This window comes from Peromyscus californicus, unplaced genomic scaffold (genome assembly GCF_007827085.1).
Source record: "Peromyscus californicus insignis strain IS unplaced genomic scaffold, ASM782708v3 Scaffold_18__1_contigs__length_77618521, whole genome shotgun sequence".
Classification (NCBI taxonomy): domain Eukaryota; kingdom Metazoa; phylum Chordata; class Mammalia; order Rodentia; family Cricetidae; genus Peromyscus; species Peromyscus californicus.
This window is the reverse complement of record NW_026294480.1, coordinates 13,356,248-13,374,410: the sequence shown is the minus strand read 5'-3', so window position 1 is coordinate 13,374,410 and position 18,163 is coordinate 13,356,248. Positions and strand designations below refer to the sequence as shown.

General features: G+C 39.2%; 1 protein-coding gene across 2 annotated transcripts in view; it reads left to right on the top strand.

Annotated features, from left to right (window-relative positions):
- Nucleotides 1-4,785, top strand: part of Marchf11 (membrane associated ring-CH-type finger 11) — a 103,333-nt gene extending 98,548 nt beyond the window's left edge. The window contains exon 4 of one of the 2 annotated variants that reach the window (XM_052743050.1): nt 4,286-4,785. In XM_052743050.1, coding sequence (XP_052599010.1) covers nt 4,286-4,608 — 323 coding nt within the window. In that variant the 3' untranslated portion in view covers nt 4,609-4,785. The remainder of the gene's footprint in view (nt 1-4,285) is intronic. The other variant, XM_052743051.1, reaches the window with a different exon arrangement.
- Nucleotides 4,786-18,163: the final 13,378 nt, after the last annotated feature.

Here is an 18,163-nt window from a genome sequence, read left to right as displayed (position 1 = left end):
CAATACTTTCTGGGAAAGGAAAGGATCTGTTTCACTCAGTTCAACAAGTGGAAGCTGACTTCTGTATCAAGATGGACTCCACAGTCTGGGTCTCTTTCTATCCCTGGTGTGACCATCCTTGGAGATCCAGCCTGAACAAGCTCCTCCCATCCACCTAATGAATGTAGAATTCACAGACCACAGAGATAGTGTCATAGAACAGACATGAAATTTATGTTGTTGACTCAGGGAAACTCCATCAAGTCTTAGGGTCTCCAATAGCGCAATGTTCACTTCTTAATGTATACAGTTATCTACATTAAGGGCATGCTGGCTTTTGAACATCAGTGCCTAGAAATTAGCCAATATCAATACCAAGGCCCTTTTTCTGTGTAATAGTGGAATTTATTGTACTTACCAGGTTTCTTTGACACACAGGGGTCTTCTGCCAGTAGTAATGATGAATCTGTGCTTGTTTTTGGTTAGAATGAGCACACCACTCTCAGATTGGCTCTAGCCAATTCTGAGATGAGCAAAGGTCTATACCATTCATATTTTGCAATAGAAACATCAACACAACTTTTATAGATAAAAGTGTGTTTTCTTTTCTTTTCCTTTCTTCTTTTCTTTTCCTTTTATTGAAAATAGATTCTTTTTCTCCTACAATACTATGTCCTGACCACAGTTTCCCCTCCCCATCTCTCCTTCCAACTCCCCCCAGACTTTCCTCTCCCCCAGATCCACTCCTCCTCCATCCCCCTTCAGAAAAGAGCAGGCCTCCAAGAGACAGCAGAGAAACTACAATCAGACAAGGCAAAAGCCCCTCTCACTGAGGCTGGGCGAGGCAAGCAGATAGGAGGAAGAGTCCCAAGATCCGGCAAACCAGTCAAAGGCACATTCGAGTTCCCTCTGTTCAGATCTGTACCCCATTTTGAAATTGAACTTTTTTTTTGATAATTCAGTTTCTTGAGCTCTTTATATATCTTGGATATTAGTCCTCTATCGGATGTGGAGTTGGTAAAAATCTTTAACCATTCTGTAAGCTGCCACTCTGTCTAATTGATGGTTTCCTTTGCCTTACAGAATCTTTTCAGTTTCATGAGGTCCAATTTATTTATTTTTATTTTTTATTTAAAAAATTTTTGAATAAATTTATTTATTTATTATCTTGGCTGCAGTTTCCCCTCCCTCCTCTCCTTCTAGTCCTTCTCCCCCATCACCCCTCTGTTCCAACCCCCAATCTACTCCTCCTCCATTTCTGTTCAAGACAAGGCAGGTCTCCTATGAGCATCAACAAAACATGGCATATTAAGTTGCAGTAAGACTAAGCACTTCCTCATGTATTAAGACTGGGCAAAGTGATCCAGTATAAAGAGTAGGTCCCCAAAAGCCTGTAAAAGAGTCAGAGACAGCCCCTGTTCCCACTATTAGGGGTCCCACAAGAGGATTTCTTTATATCATTTATTTGTGTATGAAAATCACAAAACACCCATTTATGATTAGCACATTGTGGCTTACAGAGGTCTCATCTGACATCAATTTATGGTGACTGTTTTGTGATGGTGTATGTACTGTCTCTCTTCACCTTGCTTTTTAAAAAATAAATTTATTATTTTTCCTCCTTCCTCTCCTCCCAGTCCCACCCCCTTCTGTTCCCATCCAAATACATTTTTATGTGTTTTTAGCCTTCATGTATAGTTCAGTTCAATAACAGAAATCTTTTAGCATATAGAGAAATAACTGTGACTAGCAGTTATTTCTTCAAGACGTTTGTGAACCATAGCCAATGAAAGATGCCTTTTCAGTAGTGGCTTCTACACTCACATCTAAGTTTCTCTAAGCATTGGAAATGCAGCTTGGGTACCAGTTAGGAAGCAGTGCTAAGCGAGTGAATGTACTTCATGGCGTTTTACATTTCCTTTCTTATCGTCATTGAGGGTGGCACACGAGGATTCATACACTACAGAGCACGTGTGAGGCTAAAGGACAACTCCATGACATTGGATCCCCTTCCACTTTTAAGTGGGCTTTGGGGATTGAACTCAGATAGTCTGCCTCCTGCCACAAGCAGTTTACCCACCAAGCAACCACTCCAGTCATTGGTGGAATTTTAGCAAAGTTTATCACCACCATGGAAGTTGTGAACTAATGTTTCATTTTGTGGATTTTCTGAAGCAACAACACTGTTTCTTTTTCATCAGTATCTGCCAAAAATAAAGGCATCAAAAGTAGGCCAACTAGTGGTATGGGCTCCATCCAAACTGCTCCAAGGAGGACAAGGGGACTGTGTTTTCTGAGAACTTTCAAGGAATTCTCTCTGGACACCATTCAGAATGTACTCCAGGGGACTGGAGGACCTGTTTCTGCACATTGGGGTAATTTTTATATTTGAAGAAGTGATCTTAGGATATATTCCTAGAAAGTGAGTTTGTTCTCTAGTAAATGATCCAGACTTCTGGCCTTTCCAAGAAAGTTAATGGAAAAAGAATAAAAATGCCAAAAAAAAAATGAGTGGTTTTCTATGCTAAAGCCATGTTGCAAACCTCATCGATACTACATCCACTCCAAATGAGCCTACCTTGGACTGTAATTGTTTTTTGATGAGTGTGAATGAGCTCTCACATCACATAGGTCCATTATTGATTTTGTAATTAATAGTAATGTCTTATATTTGTATAGTCACTATCTCAGAGGAAATCCCAGTTCTTCAGTATAGAGGAATTACAATTTATCTCCAAACTCTCCTGCTCAATGCAAAAAAAGATGGGTGTTTCAGTTGCATTTTAAGGAAGAAAGAGAAAGTCAGAAAGGCGAATTCACTGACTGTGATGAATTCCGGAAGCTAATAATAGATGTAGCAATTAAAACCTAGTCATCTTGACTTGTAATTCTGGCTGTTTCCTGTAAACAACTGGTTGGTTGAGTCAACTCCCGTCATTCCTTTAGGAAGAAGAGCTTCAGCAATGATTTTTTTTTTTTTTTTTTTTTTTTTTTTTTTTTTTTTTTTTTTTGGTGAGTCTCACAATGGACAGAGCATATTTCCCCTGCTATTTTGTGACATAGAAAACTTGGCCTCAAAGACATGTTATTTACCAGGTCACACAAATTTTTAATGGACCTGTAAATGTCTCTGCATGCTGTTAAGTCACATATACAAGAAACTTTTCCTCCGCTGAGGGGGTAGTGTGAATAGACAAAATTCTGACTTCTTTTTTCAAGGATTAGACATGTTCATCACCTGCTTGGCATTGTTTTAGCTGATGGATGTATGGAAGGGAGGGAGAGAGGAAGGAAGAAAAGAGTGAAGAGTGGAAGGAAAGAAAGAAGGAAGGGCAGGAAGGAGGGAAGGAAGGGCAGTTTCCTCAAGCATGCTCCCAACCCTCCCTCACCAAGCCTCTGCTAAGTTAGTACCCTTTCAATCACTCACTCTTTCAACCTTAAAGTCCCTGGGCTAATTTGTGCCCTTTCCTGTTACCACAGCCTCGCCATTTTTCCTTCTATAGTCAAATTATGACTTCTCTTCAAGGTTAGGGTAGTGACCTCTTTGTTTCCCTAAAGGTTTCAATCAATGTTAGATTACTAATAAATTATCTGTTATCTGGGAAATTTGAATTACTCAGGTGCAAAAACTATTCAGACTGATAGTTGAATATCTGAGTCCCGATTTCTCTATTTGAAATATAATTCAAAAAACATTTATAAGCTTTCCACTAGTCTCATTTATCCCTTCCCTCCCTACAATGGCACATTTAATAGTATTTTCACATTTTTAAAAATTGATCACATATATGTTCTAAGGAAAAATGTACAGTATTTTTCACTTCAATCATGCCTGTAAAAAACTTCCATTTCTTCCCACTTTATTATGCTTTCAAGACACCCATGGTTATGTCATCTATTGCTTTAAGAGCGGGGAAATGGTATCTACCTCTTGGATTGTCAATTCAATCCTAGTTCCTAATATCCTGCATGACACACAGTTAGCACAATGTCGAGTTTAAAAAATGAACCCGATGATTGAAAGCAATGTGATTATGTCTATGTGTACTCTGGGCCAGGATGTTGGAAGGGATTTACATTAACAACAGCTAAATTCTCCACATGTTAATGAGTTATCTCTAAAGAATGAGTACCTCTACCTAGCATGGAGTAGTTTACCTGTAGTTATCCTATTCCTCAGAATGCTGTGTTCTCTGATAATGAGGAGTGACAGAGATGAATCTATTTTTTTAATTCCTTACCTATACACAAGATATTTCTTCCAACTTTGAATTACCAATAATCATTTTCTTTCCTTGAATTTTAGGCCTCATTGTCCATGAAGGAGCTGCAGTTTACAGAGTGTTTAAGCGATGGCGAGCTGTTAATTTGCACTGGGATGTACTAAATTATGACAAAGCCACAGACATTGAAGAAAGCAGCCGAGGAGAGTCTTCGACGAGTAGGACTTTGTGGTTACCATTGTCAGCTCTGAGGAACAGGAACTTGGTCCACCCAACGCAGCTAACCTCACCACGGTTTCAGTGTGGCTATGTGCTATTACATCTTTTCAATCGGATGAGGGCCCATGAAGATGTGTCAGAAGATAATGGCTCCGGGGAGGTCGTAATGAGAGTGACGTCCGTGTGACAGATATGCACAGCAGCAGAGAGTGGAACCCTGCACATTTTGGAATGTAATTGCAATGAATGGCAAATCCATAGCACTTCTAACCGTACATCCATGAACTTTTTAAAATCTGTGCTTTTTATATGAACATTTGAATTGCAAATACATTTTTCTGAAAAAAAAAGAGGCTCCTTGTTTGCTTTGTGACTTGTCACATCTTTTTAAAATTGCCATACACATCATTTAACTGTACATGGTTAAAAGAATAATGAAAGTTATCATTAAGACCTAGGTATTTTTTCTTGCTTATTTTAAATATATGTGCATCAAACTTTTTGCCACATGTATAATAATTCAGGCAGAGTACAAATGGGTCAGTTCAGAATGCTGCAGGCAGGTTCCCAAGTGCTAGTCTCAGGCACAGACTCCAGCTACTCCACGAAGCTCCTTGGGGCATCACCCCACACCTTGTCTGGGTTGCCAGACTTGTAGCAACAAACATCTGTCCCCAGGATTGTGAATTCTAGGGATTATGGCCTGCTTTTGGTCTTCTGAATCAGCACAGGGAATGTCGAAGGAGGCAGAAAGGCACGGATTAAGATCGTAACTTTCCAGTTATGTTAAACAGATAAAGTCATCCCCAGCACATGCAGCCCTTGAAAGCTCAGCTCACCAAAATACTTTAGGTGCCGTAATCAGAGAGCCTCACAAAACAGTCCCTTCACATCAGCATAGCCTAATAGACTATCATAATTAATTTGGTAAATAATTAGTGTCTTAAATTATCATACTCAGATTTTCCTCTTATAAAAAACTTATACACCTGCTTAACCACCTAAACACTAACCCTGTCCCTTGGCTTAATGGAGTTCTGAGGAATATTTCCTCCTACCAACAGTGAAGATCTTTCTGTTCCTCTGGATAGACTAGAAATTTTTTCCCTTTTTGAAAAAAAGAAAAGAATTAAGCCTTTGACTTCCTAGAAGCAGAGTTTTAACTAGTGGTACTTGGTAATTATCTATAATTCATCCTTGTAATGAAATGATTGACACATATACAAGGCAATAACTAAATGTACAAGGAGGTAGGCAGTCATGCTTAGGAACGTGAGTTAAAACTGCTGATAATTTGAAGTTCATAGTCAGATCTAAAAGCTTATGAAACAAAATGTTCTCTATTCTACTTTCTAAAAATAATGTTGGAGTTATTAACATTATTGTTTTGTGTTTATAAGTATGACTATAATTACTCCATAGAAAATATTCTTTATTTTGGAAATAATATTTTTCCAGTTACAATTCTGTGTCACAAACAATGAAAAGGTTACAATTTGTAGAAATATGAAAAATGGATCACAAAGCCACGCAGGGAAGAGAATCCTACCATTATTTAGGGACAGATCCAGGAAGTGAGGGTATCAGGAATTCTATTCCAGTTTGTTTGTTTGTTTTAGTGACGTAGTTCTGAGAGAGGCTCCTGGATTGTTTAACAACACAGCATTTAATGGGGAACAATTTTGGTTACTGTTGGCATCCCAGCATAGAGCATTGTTTTGATAATACTGCATGAATATATCTTCAGCATATTTTAGACAGTGCTCCAACATACAGCAAACTTGCCCTTTGAGGCAGTGTATACCTGTGAATTTGCGTCACACCCTTAGAACAAAAGGAAAACCTCTCTGAAACATCTTTGTGGAACACAGAATGGAAGAGGTTTGTCAGGGTGAGAGTGCCCAGAAATATGGCAAGCCTGATTGTGTCCTGCCATGTATCATTGTCTACATTGTTGTTTTTAACCATCTTCACTGCTTGCTCCCTGTCCCCACCTACCGTGTGTGTGTCTGTCTCTGTCTGTCTGTCTGTTTGTCTCTCTCTCTCTCTCTCTCTCTCTCTCTCTCTCTCTCTCTGTGTGTGTGTGTGTGTGTGTGTGTTGGGAAGATAGCAATGAGAAAATATTTATTGTGTGCCAATTCTAATTTTGTTATCTCAGCATTCATTTGGGCTGTGTGCATGCATGAGTGTGTGTGTGACAGAGACAGAGACAGAGAGACAGAGACAGAGAGATACAGAGAGATAGAGACAGAGAGACAGAGCATGCCTAAATCAATGTTGTAATAAGAAAATTATGGGGTTGGGGATTTAGCTCAGTGATAGAGCGCTTGCCTAGCAAGCGCAAGGCCCTGGGTTCGGTCCTCAGCTCTGGAGAAAAAAAGAAAGAAAATTATCAGAATTTCCACACAATAAATGTACCACCCATTATATAATTTCATAGAAATAGTGGTGTGTGTGTGTGTGTGTGTGTGTGTGTGTGTGTGTGTGTGTGTGTAGAGAGAGACAGAGTGAGAGAGACAGAAAGATAGAGACAGAGAAAGAGAGATATGAACTCACTGTTTTAAAATAAATAAAATTCTTAAAACTCTTAATATCATCTTCATACACAAACTATTATGACAGAAACAGCTTTTAAATTTCAATACCATAATTTAAACTGAATCTTTGATGCCAAAAATATTTATAATTAGGAAATGAATTGGAAATATCTTAAATTATTATTTTCAAAATCACTTCCAAAATGATTAAAAACTCAGAGCCTATAAGCAAGTAGTCACTTCTGAATGACTAATTTGTAGTGTGAATTTCTCCAGACCAGTTGATAAGTACTGGGCACTGTTAGCAGCATGGACTGAGGCAGCTGGAGGTAAGGAATGAGGATTTGTGGCGCTGCACCACACATGGCGGTTCCAGGTGAGCTAAGAGACGCCGCAGTCTGGAGGGGTGGGGTGTGGAAGAGCTGTCCATGGGGCGTCAGGAGAGGTTGCCACTGGGATATAGTGGAACCTGGTTCCTCAAGTCTAAGTGGTCATTTGAAAATCAGAAGAGGAGATGCAACGGACGGTGTGGGAAGAAGGGGACATGTTACAAAAGTAGGGCTCTGTGTGTAGGGCAATGTAGTGTGCAGGTCAAGACATGGTCCCTCCTAACAAGGGTGAGTACTGAATGCCACAAGGATGCATGAGCAGGAAATCAGACTTGGCATGTTCAGTTCTGCAGTGTGAGTGTGTCCTCTGCATCCACTGGAGTAAGTAGCATCAGATAACAGAGCCACCGGAGCATCATATAGGTCAGTTATGTTGCCTTCCTCTCTTCTCAAGAGTCGTCAAAACCACAATTCTGGAAAGGAAAGCTGGTCACAGTCTCGTGAAAGAGAAGATGGCTTCTTCATTATTAAAAGCTCCTCAAACAATAATGAAATTTTGTCATCTGGTATTTCTTTAATATAAAATTTAATTTTATATATTGCACTAACTAAATATATGCCAGAATGGCGCTTGGATTATAACTCACCAATAGAATTTTTATCTCACACAGGCCCTGTGTTCTATCATCACACACACACACACACACACACACACACACACACAGATAGAGAGAGAGAGAGAGAGGAATTCACCGTAATAAACAAGCATCTGTTTTGATTTCCCACCTCTGTTCACCAGCCCCTAGGTTTTGCTCCATTAGAGCACAATGTTTCTTCCTAGTCCCATTATTTATCAGAGTCGGTGAAGCCCTTTTGTTGTTATGATGCCCAAACATTCCTTTCACCCTTGCCTGGGGAGTTAAACAAAATAAATTTGATTTTGGACCCAAATGTAATAATTACCTGTAATATAGCAATTAATGTGTCATTTCTAAAACACACTTCAGGGGCTGGAAAAATGACTCAGCACTAAAGAACACTTGATGCTCTTGCAGACCACCCTTGTTTATTTCACAGCTCCCACATGAGAGAGCACAGCAAACCCAGTTTTAGGGGATCTAATGGGTTCCCTATTCCCCATCCAGGGGCACCAGGCACACATGTGGAACACACATATCCATGTGAACACACACACACACACACACACACACACACACACACACACACACACACACACACACGATATCTATCATCTATCTATCTATCTATCTATCTATCTATCTATCTATGCGTCATTTGTTTCTTACTATGTTCTATTAGTGCACAAAATCCATGAGCGCTGGGCTGTATTTCATTTACTTCTGCTTCCAAGATGCCTAGAAGAAGGAAAGGTACAGGATGAGTTCTGATTAAATTGGGAGGGCATGCCAACAACTGAATAACTGTTTGAAAAAAAAAAACACATGGCATGTAGGGATCAGAGGAGATTATTGGAAGTTTAAAAACAAATCGGTGAAGAGAAGGAAATGAAGGAGACTGTGAAATAAAAGGATTGCCTAGATGATCAAGATGAGAGGAGATATCACAAACAGAATTCACGAGGGCATCAAAATGTGTATTTCTACACTTTTGATTAATCATAAACTCTTACACAAAGTAAGTCCAACTATATAATAAAATATCCCTGATCAACCTGGTTATATCATTAAACACACAGCTTTAAAATAATGAAGTAATGTGACAATTTTAAATTATCATAATGTCGCAACTGGGAGACTGAAGAAGGGGCGTCTGCTGGCCGGGCTGAGTGATCTTTATTGCATCCCCCCTTTCAGCTCTCACACTTGCCAGCTGTCTTCCTCTTTTTCACTCCTTCCCTTCTTCCGTCTCTCCTTTCTTCATCACCAGCACCACCATTATCAGCATCCACATCACAATTCCTTCATTACCTCGATGAAGCTCTTTCTGATGGCCATCATTTCAGATACAAGAAATAAAATCTACAGGAGGCTAGAAAGTGTTTTTCGTTTTATGGAACAAACCATTCAAGAATCATTCCTTGGAGGAGCCTTACAAATACCCTCAAGGGATTTAGGCCTAAAATAAACTCGTAGTCTTTAGAACTACAGTAAGATAAGTCTTTCCACAAGTTCCTAGTGAATATGATCAAAATATATTGTATGTATGCATGAAATTCTCGAAGAATTAATAAAATATATTAAATATTTTAATGTGCCTATATTTATCATTAGCACTATGCACCTTTTTATCCATTTACTCATAATTTTATATTTAAAGTTTATCTATTGAAGAGTATCTCTCTCTATATATATATATATATATCCACTTACTGAATTTTAGTGCTATATTTTTAAGCATATCTATCTATCTATCTATCTATCTATCTATCTATCTATCTACCTACCTACCTACCTATCTATCTGTATATATGTGTAAATACACACATTTCTATATACACACATATATGTATACATATACATACACACAGTCTATGTATATATGTAGATGTACATATATCTATATATGCACATATAAATATACATATCTGAGTTTTCAGTTTAAGAAAGGTTTCTTTTAAATAACCCTTTGCCACATAAAGTAATGTGGTTTTCAGGAACTTAGATGTACTTGAGTGGCCACTGTTTTCCCACAACTTATGTGATTTCCCATCTCTTACAGGCTCCAGTATACTTCCTCTCAGGGGAAATAAAAGTATAGTAATAAAGATAGATTCAAAACAGAAAAATGTTGCCTACAGCAGAAAAAGTACAAATAGCCTTTAGAAGGGGAAAAGAATATGTTTTTCTTATTTTTTTCTCCATCTATGGAAAAATGGGGAACCATTAATTAGTAGTTCAATAAATTATTTTTCCAAGTTATACTTGATTCTCCTTGAAATTTGAAAAAAAAGTCATCGAAGTATTTCAAAAATTTCAACATCAACTTCCATAATTCCTCTTCAGCATCTATGTGCAGAGCACCCATTATAAGTGCAGGGAGAGACAGATAGCCTCAGAGATAAGGGAAATTCTAAATGGCAGAAGAATGACTTGGGAGAAAGTGAAGCATCCATTGTTCACAGATTTACATTCTGTTGTTTACTTTGATCTGACAGAATTAAAGGGAATGGGATCTAAGTGCAGTTTCTGTTTTGTACCCAGGAGAATCATACTTCAATAACATCTGTTCCACTGGAGACCGTCAGGTAATTGTGTTTATGAACACTTCACATCAATGTCCTTCCAAATAAAAGCAAATTAAATTTACATACAGAAGTACAAGATGAAAATGTTCTTCCAGTCTATTATTTTACCAGAAACACTCAAGGATATTATTTAGATCTATTTCTTTCTGTCTCGGTCATAATTAACTTCAACGAAGACAATAGGTTAAAATTTTCCATAGGACCTTATGACACAAGTCCTTTATGTTTGGAAAAATTAGTCTTAAAATACATATTTCCAGTTATAGCTAGAGACACTTCTTCCATATGTAATGATTTTTCTGGGCATGCGTATGCATGTGCTTGATAACATAGGACTAAAATTCAGTAAGTGGCTTTGCATCTGTAACATATACATGCTTGGAAGACCTGTGAGTAATAATGAGTGCCACTGGGGCTGTACTTGAAGGTTCTATGGTCCTTAGAGGCTTCTCTCAAGATATAATCAAGGACTAGTTCTTCTAGAATAAATCTCCTAAGTGTGAGATTACAACATTCTGCAGGACAGAAATGCAATCATTAGCTCCACTCATGTTCTCTTTTTCACATGGTCTCTGCCAGAAGAATACGGGCACTTAGTTAGGGATGTGGAACGGGGAAAAGAGGAAAGATGGTAGCTGTTGTCCCTAGCCATGGAAATGTCACCATCAGAGTAAAAGATTGGGATGATGCTCAGTGTTTCATTCTCCAGTGTCTGGTGTCTTTGTGCCCCCAAGTCATTGAGACAAATCTAATTCTCATCCATCCTGTTTACTCTTTAGAGCCATTTCAGCTCAATTCTGGCTGTGTTCAGAGATGTGCAGAAAGTCTGGCTGCTATCCCAGCTTTGTGATCTCAGTCCAGGTTAGCAGTCTTAAATTCCATCAGCACTCCAGAATGAAAATAGAAAACTTTACCGCTATCTTTATGAATTTTGTAATTGACATAAGAATTGTACATGTTTGTGAGGGGCAGGGTGACAGTTTGATGCATGCTTGCAGTAAGTACTGATGAATTTGAGTATTTCTAGTTCCTTAAACGTTGGCCATATTTTTATATGGCGTATTTTTATATATTATAGATGGCGTAATAAATTGTTGACAGATATTATCGGTCTGTAGAACACTAGACTTATTCTTTCCACCTAACTGTACTTTGGGCCTCATCACCCTGTTTAACCCTCTATTCTTCTACCCCTCTACCCTGTGAAGCTTATGATCAGTCTTTTCCTCTATACTTTTGTGAGATTCACCCTCACTTTCTCATAAAAATGAGGATAGGCAGTAGTTGTTTTTCAGTGTGTGGCTCATTACTCTTAAACACAATATTGTCCAGTGCTATCCATGTAGCCACAAAGAGCAGTCCTTTATTCTTTTTTAAAATTTATTTTATTTTAATTACAAAAGTAATTACATCATTTTCCTGTGTCTCTCCTCCTTCCAACCCATCTCATGCCCTTGAGCTCCCTCTCACTTTCATTTTTTTAATTATTGTTGTCACTCACATATATACATATATATGCAGAAACACACATTGATATACACATATATAGACATATATATGTATGTATACATATCTTGCACACAGAGCCTACTAAATCAGTTCAGTGTTGCTCATATATTTTTAAGGCTTACCATTTGCTTTTGGATAACAAATTAGCAGTCTCACACATGAGAACACTCTTTTTAATCCTCTCTCAGTAGTCATTAGTTACCTGGATCCCTTTGTTTTGGGGTAGGATCTTGTGATATGTCTCCCATCCATACTAGCATATCAAGTGGAATTTGTTATTGTTCTGGTCTTATTTGGGTAGCTGTGTTGCTGAGATTACTTATAGATACACATGTATTTTAGGAAATTGCTACAGTAGAAGGCAAGTTTCCATATGACTTTTGAAGTGTGTTAAGAGTAATTTATTTCTCCCTGTATTCCCTCCTCTCCCTTCCAAATTTTACCCTACCTGTCCTATTAACTCCCTGTAACTACTGTTTTTTTTTAATCTCTCCATCCTTTAAAGCCAACCCCAAGATCCTTTAGTAATTTCCTGACATCTATGGCTATTTCAAATGAACTATGTGTATCTGCAGATTCAAAACTAGTATCCACAAATGAGAGAAAAACATGTGACATTTGTCTTCCTGAATGTGGATTACCTTATTCAGAATGATTGTTCCCAGCTCTATTTACCTGTTAGTTTCATAATTTCATTTTTTATTGATGATTAATGTCTCATTATGTAAATACATTACATATTCACTATCCATTCGTCAGTTGGACACCTAGGCTGTTTCTATTTCCTGGCTATTGTTAATAGATCAGTAATGAAATGAATGAACAGGAATCTCTGTAGTAAGATTTAGAGTCTTTTAAGTCTATGTCCAAGAGTGAAATATCTGAGTTATATGGTGGACATATTTTTGTCTTTTTGAAGAAACTTTACACTGATTTCCATAGTGGCTGCACCAGTTTCCATTTCCACTAGCAGCAAATAAGTTTTCCCCTTTCCCCACACAAATACCAGACTCTCCTAGAATGGCTTCATAAACAAGAGGAGAACAATGCCGTATTAATGGGCATGTTAACATGAATTGTGGATTTTTGAGTGGTCCCACCCCTAGACAAAGAAGTATAGGCAACTAATGACTGCTGGGAGGAGAATTAGCCTCTCATCTCTCAGGGGTGAGCCTCCTTATTGGTTTTCCAGTTGAGAGTGGTCAGCCTTTAAATCATATATACACCATCACCAAAAATGGACCCAAATATATACATATATATATATATATACATACATACATACATACATATATATAATATTATATATATAACTAAGACCTATCTATCTATCTATCTATCTATCTATCTATCTATCTATCTATCTATCTATCTATCTATCTTAGTTAGGGTTTCTCTTGCTGTGAAGAGATACCATGACCACAGCAACACTTATAAAGGAAAAACATTTAATTGGGGTAACCTACATTTTCAGAGGTTTAGTCCATTATCATCGTGGTGTGACATGGTGGCATGCAATCAGGCATGGTGCTTGAACAGGAGCTGAGAGTCTTACATCTTGACCTGAAGGCAATAGGAAGTAGTCTGGGACACTGGGTGTGGCTTGAGTATATATGAGACCTCAAAGCCCACTCTCACAGTGACACACTTCCTCCAACAAGGTCATACCTAATGCAACGAAGCCATACCTCTTATTAATGCCACTGCCTATGAGCTTATGGGGGCCAATTACACTCAAAATAATTCCTTTCTCTCTCTCTCTCTCTCTCTCTCTCTCTCTCTCTATATATATATATATATATATATATATATATATGCATGTGTATGTGGTATATATACATGAGGAGCCAAAAGGCTTGGAGCATCTCTCAAGATCTTGAGCTGCTCTGGAACCTTCTCTTCTCTGTTGACTGTGCACACTGGGACCTGCTTACTAAGTGTGCCATTTTCAACAGCTAACTTCCTTTGTCCCACTTTTTTCCTCCCTCTATTTTCTGATTCCTTTGATGGATTCCCTGTCCTTGTCTCTATTTCTTTTTCTACTTCCTAAATCACTCTTCAACTTCTCCAGACAAGTCTCTTGCTATGTTAGCCATTCTTCATCCCAAGACAGACCATTCCTATTTTTTGCATTTAGCTACCTTTCAAAGCTGGGCTTTTAACTAAGAAGCAAAATTCTGGTTCAGTCAGTTGTTTCTATTTGGTTTGTTTACTGATACTGAGTAAAACAGCAATTCCCTTTCATTCTGAGGCTGTAGGGCTCTGGAGCATCATTGTATGGCTGACATTCAGCTTGTTGCATAGTAACAGACTGGAAGTTATGACTGATGTTCATGCTGTTTGATTGATTCTAGGGCTCCTCCAACCATCTTCTTAATCACCCTTTCATGAGTATTATTGGATAGAAACCAAATAGAATAAGAGTATATGCAATACAGTGTGAGTGGTAATGGGCTAGTCAGAAGGTGTCTCCTTCACCCCTCACACTCACTTACTCACTCACATGTACATGTCCACTTCTCAATCGAACCACTCCAAAATCTAGTTCAAAAGAAAAGTCGTCCATTATTATCATAAGATATTCTCAAAGTACTCAACTGAGAAGAGCAGAGCTGTGGATAAGGGATCCTATACACTCATCCTGTACTCCTTATCTTTCTGGGATTGATGTATTGGATATCTCATGAACACAAATATGCACACATGTGGGAGTGAGTGGCCCTCCCCCCCCAAAAAAATAAAACTAGAAACGTGAGAACTAAAATCATCTGATCAAGTGAGATCAAAATGTAGAAAGATTTGCTTTCTGTGTTCCTCAATATTTCAGCATCCTTCAGTCTTTAGCAAACATGTACATTCTATCTTTAGAACACATTTAGAGCAAACAATTCCAAAAATGATACAGAAAGACTCCATCTGGAATCAATTGTTTAAAATGCTCAGCAAAACTCTCCCTCTCTTTGGAATGTTCCAGCCCCGTAAATAGAGTTAAGATTAAAATAACTCTCCATCTCACTCTTGGCTGAAAATTAGGGGTGGGGGGATGTTCCAACATAAAGAATTCCTACAAAATATTCCTGTATGTTATGTGGTTTGTCCATGGGGTTCTTTCTACCCTTGTACCTTTTTTTTAAAGTTGTTCCTGCCTTACATGGATTTATCAGTTCATTTCCTTTCTAAACAGTGTAATGGAATAGTGAGTTTATCCCCAGAGAGAGCAGACATCACCAGAAGGTACAAATGAAATGATTGGTCATCAGATGGCTGTCTGAGTGTCACACCATCATGTGTGCTCAGCATGGTGCTTTCCATAAGACAAGGAGAAGGCAAAACATTTTTTTTTTACAGGTTAGGCCAAAAGAACCACTCTTATAGTTTTGGTTGTGAGCTCTGGATAAGTGAGTCAGTTGATTAGCTTGATCTGTTTGGGAGGAATCCAGGCTGTGGGACCAGGTCCTAGCCTTAGTGCATGAGCTGGCTGTTTGGATCCTGGGACTTATACAGGGACACTTGGCTCAGCCTGGGAGGAGGGGACTGGACCTGCCTGGACTGAATCTACCAAGTTGAACTCAATCCTCAGGGAGTCTTTGCCCTGGAGGAGATGGGAATGGGAGTGGGCTAGGGGGAGTGGGGAGAGGGGAACCCGTGGCTGATATGTAAAATTAAATTATAAAATAAAAAAAAGAGCCACTCTTCGGGCAAGGGGCATGGGAGGAGTTTTAGATGTAAAGGGAGAGTGATGTAATACAGTACTTATGTGTGAGATTCTAAAAAAATAAATGCTCACTATAAATAAAAATAAAAGCAGATCCATTATTTTTCTTCACAGCCTGGACCCACACAGCTCCTGGACCCACACAGCTCCTGTAGACTGGGTTTCTGGAAATACTCTGTCAGAAACATCCTTGAGTCTATTGGGTGCAAATTTTAGGGTGTCAATAATGGATCAAGCACTACACGAAGTGATTTTCCAAGGCACCAGGAAAAATGCGTTTCCTATCATGGAGTAGCTGTTACTATCAGGTTCACATCTCCTCGCGTCCTTTTTTATTCATCTTAATTAGAAACAACTGAATCCAGAGCTGTTCTCTGCCCAGACAGTCGGCAATTGGATTTTCTATGCATTTCAGATGGAGAGACCTGCTCTCACCAGTACCTAATGGGTACACTCCCACTGGCAAGCAATGTGTCTGATTTTTGACAACACAAGCAGAAAGGGCGTGTGAATCTGACACCACCTACCCGGCTCTTCTCATGTTTCCCATTTCTGAGACGTGTAAACTTTTGACTTGCAATGAATGATCTGCGCTGGCTTTGCTGCTGTGTTCACATGCAGTGTGAGCATCAGGATTTGTTTTAAAGGAAAAGGCCCAAATATCACGCAGGGTCTTAGGAAATCCATTCACAAGGGAAGGACAAGAATGTTCCAGTTCTCCTGGCTGTCAACTCAGAAGGCTCTTTCTGAGCAGGAATCGAACTCAGTTCTCTTGTACCATAAGTTAGTGGCAAGTTATTTGAGACCGTTCTCTGTCCCTTCCCTTCCCCTTCATCTCAGAGGTTAACGTAAGAGTTGGGTCACAGGTGCTTTTATAGAAAAGAATAAATGAATGTCCTACATATAATCCAATTTAACATCAAGACTTCTCTCAAAATCAGTGATATAATATCCACTTCTGAAAGGTCATTTTAAAATCACATGTGGTTGATTTTGCTACCTTTTGAGAGTTCTTATTTATCCCATGCTGAACTTAGCCTGAGTGTCACCTAAGACTTCTCAGCTGCTACGTAGAGTATGAGCCCCCACATTCTCCCTGTGTTAAATATAAGATCCGGGCCGGGCGGTGGTGGTGCACGCCTTTAATCCCAGCACTCGGGAGGCAGAGCCAGGCGGATCTCTGTGAGTTCGAGGCCAGCCTGGGCTACCAAGTGAGTTCCAGGAAAGGCACAAAGCTACACAGAGAAACCCTGTCTCGAAAAACCAAAAAAAAACCAAAAACAAAAAAACAAAATAAAAATAAATATAAGATCCATGAATAGTACGCAATCCTGCTCTCTCAAGGTACCAGTGTTTTTGGGCCCCTGCTGTGTAGCAATTCCCAATTTTATTCTCTAAATAGGAAGCTTCAGGTGTTACTGTCTCTTCTGCTATTGGCTTGCTTGTTTGTTTAAGTAGCAGCAACCGCATCCCTTTCAGAGTGGTGCACTTGGGAGAAGTTGGGAGAGAAAGATTTTCTGTGGGATGTCCAGAATCTGACCCGGAGGCGCCAACTCCCGTTCTACAGTCATTTGGAATAAGCAGCCAGGCAGATTGCCCAACCCCCTAAATCCATCTGCTTCATCTTTCTGGCAGCTGTGTCGTCTGTAAGGACTGTGGGCAAGTGCTTCGTACTCTGTTTCACGTTTCACATGAAAGTCATGATCTGGAGCAACCCTGGACTAGCCAAAACCTTGTCGTCTTCACAGAAAGGTGTTCCTGACACTGGTCAGCTGTTCCCACTGACCAGAACATCTCTATCTTGTAAAAGCTGATAAATCAGACGCCACAGAGGATGCCCCTGGAACTGATCCTATGATTTTGTTTCTGTTTGTCCCTCTAGAGGGTGAACATTGAAATCCAAGATCTCTTGATATCTCTCTTTCAAAGTACCAAGAATTAGCATCAACTGTGCAGTGTAAGCTAGTGTTTCTAGATCGCCTGCCTTGCAAAGATCCTTGGTAGGTAGGTACAGGAGGAGCAAAACTCAGAACTCTGTTTTGTTTACACGTGGATCAAGGTAGATGGATACATAACTGACCACCATGAAGACCTCAGGAACACAGAGGTTCAGCCAGTCTCCAAAAGGGTACATATGGCCTTGAAACAATAAAGACACTAGAACTAGGGGACTGAGGGCACTTAGTATATGGAAACTGGCCATACATTATCAGGGTAAGCAGACCATAAGGAGGAGCTTCATATTCAATGTTGTTTCACAGGTTGTAAATAAGTAATGCAGCAGGCATGCTGTTTTTCATCTGCACGACATTAACTTAGCATCTCTTGTGTACCTTTTGTCCTTTCTTGACTCATTTTCCAGAGAAAGTACCCCTCACACTAGGAAGGCACAGAATAGCTGGCAGGGATGGGCACAGTTGGCTCAG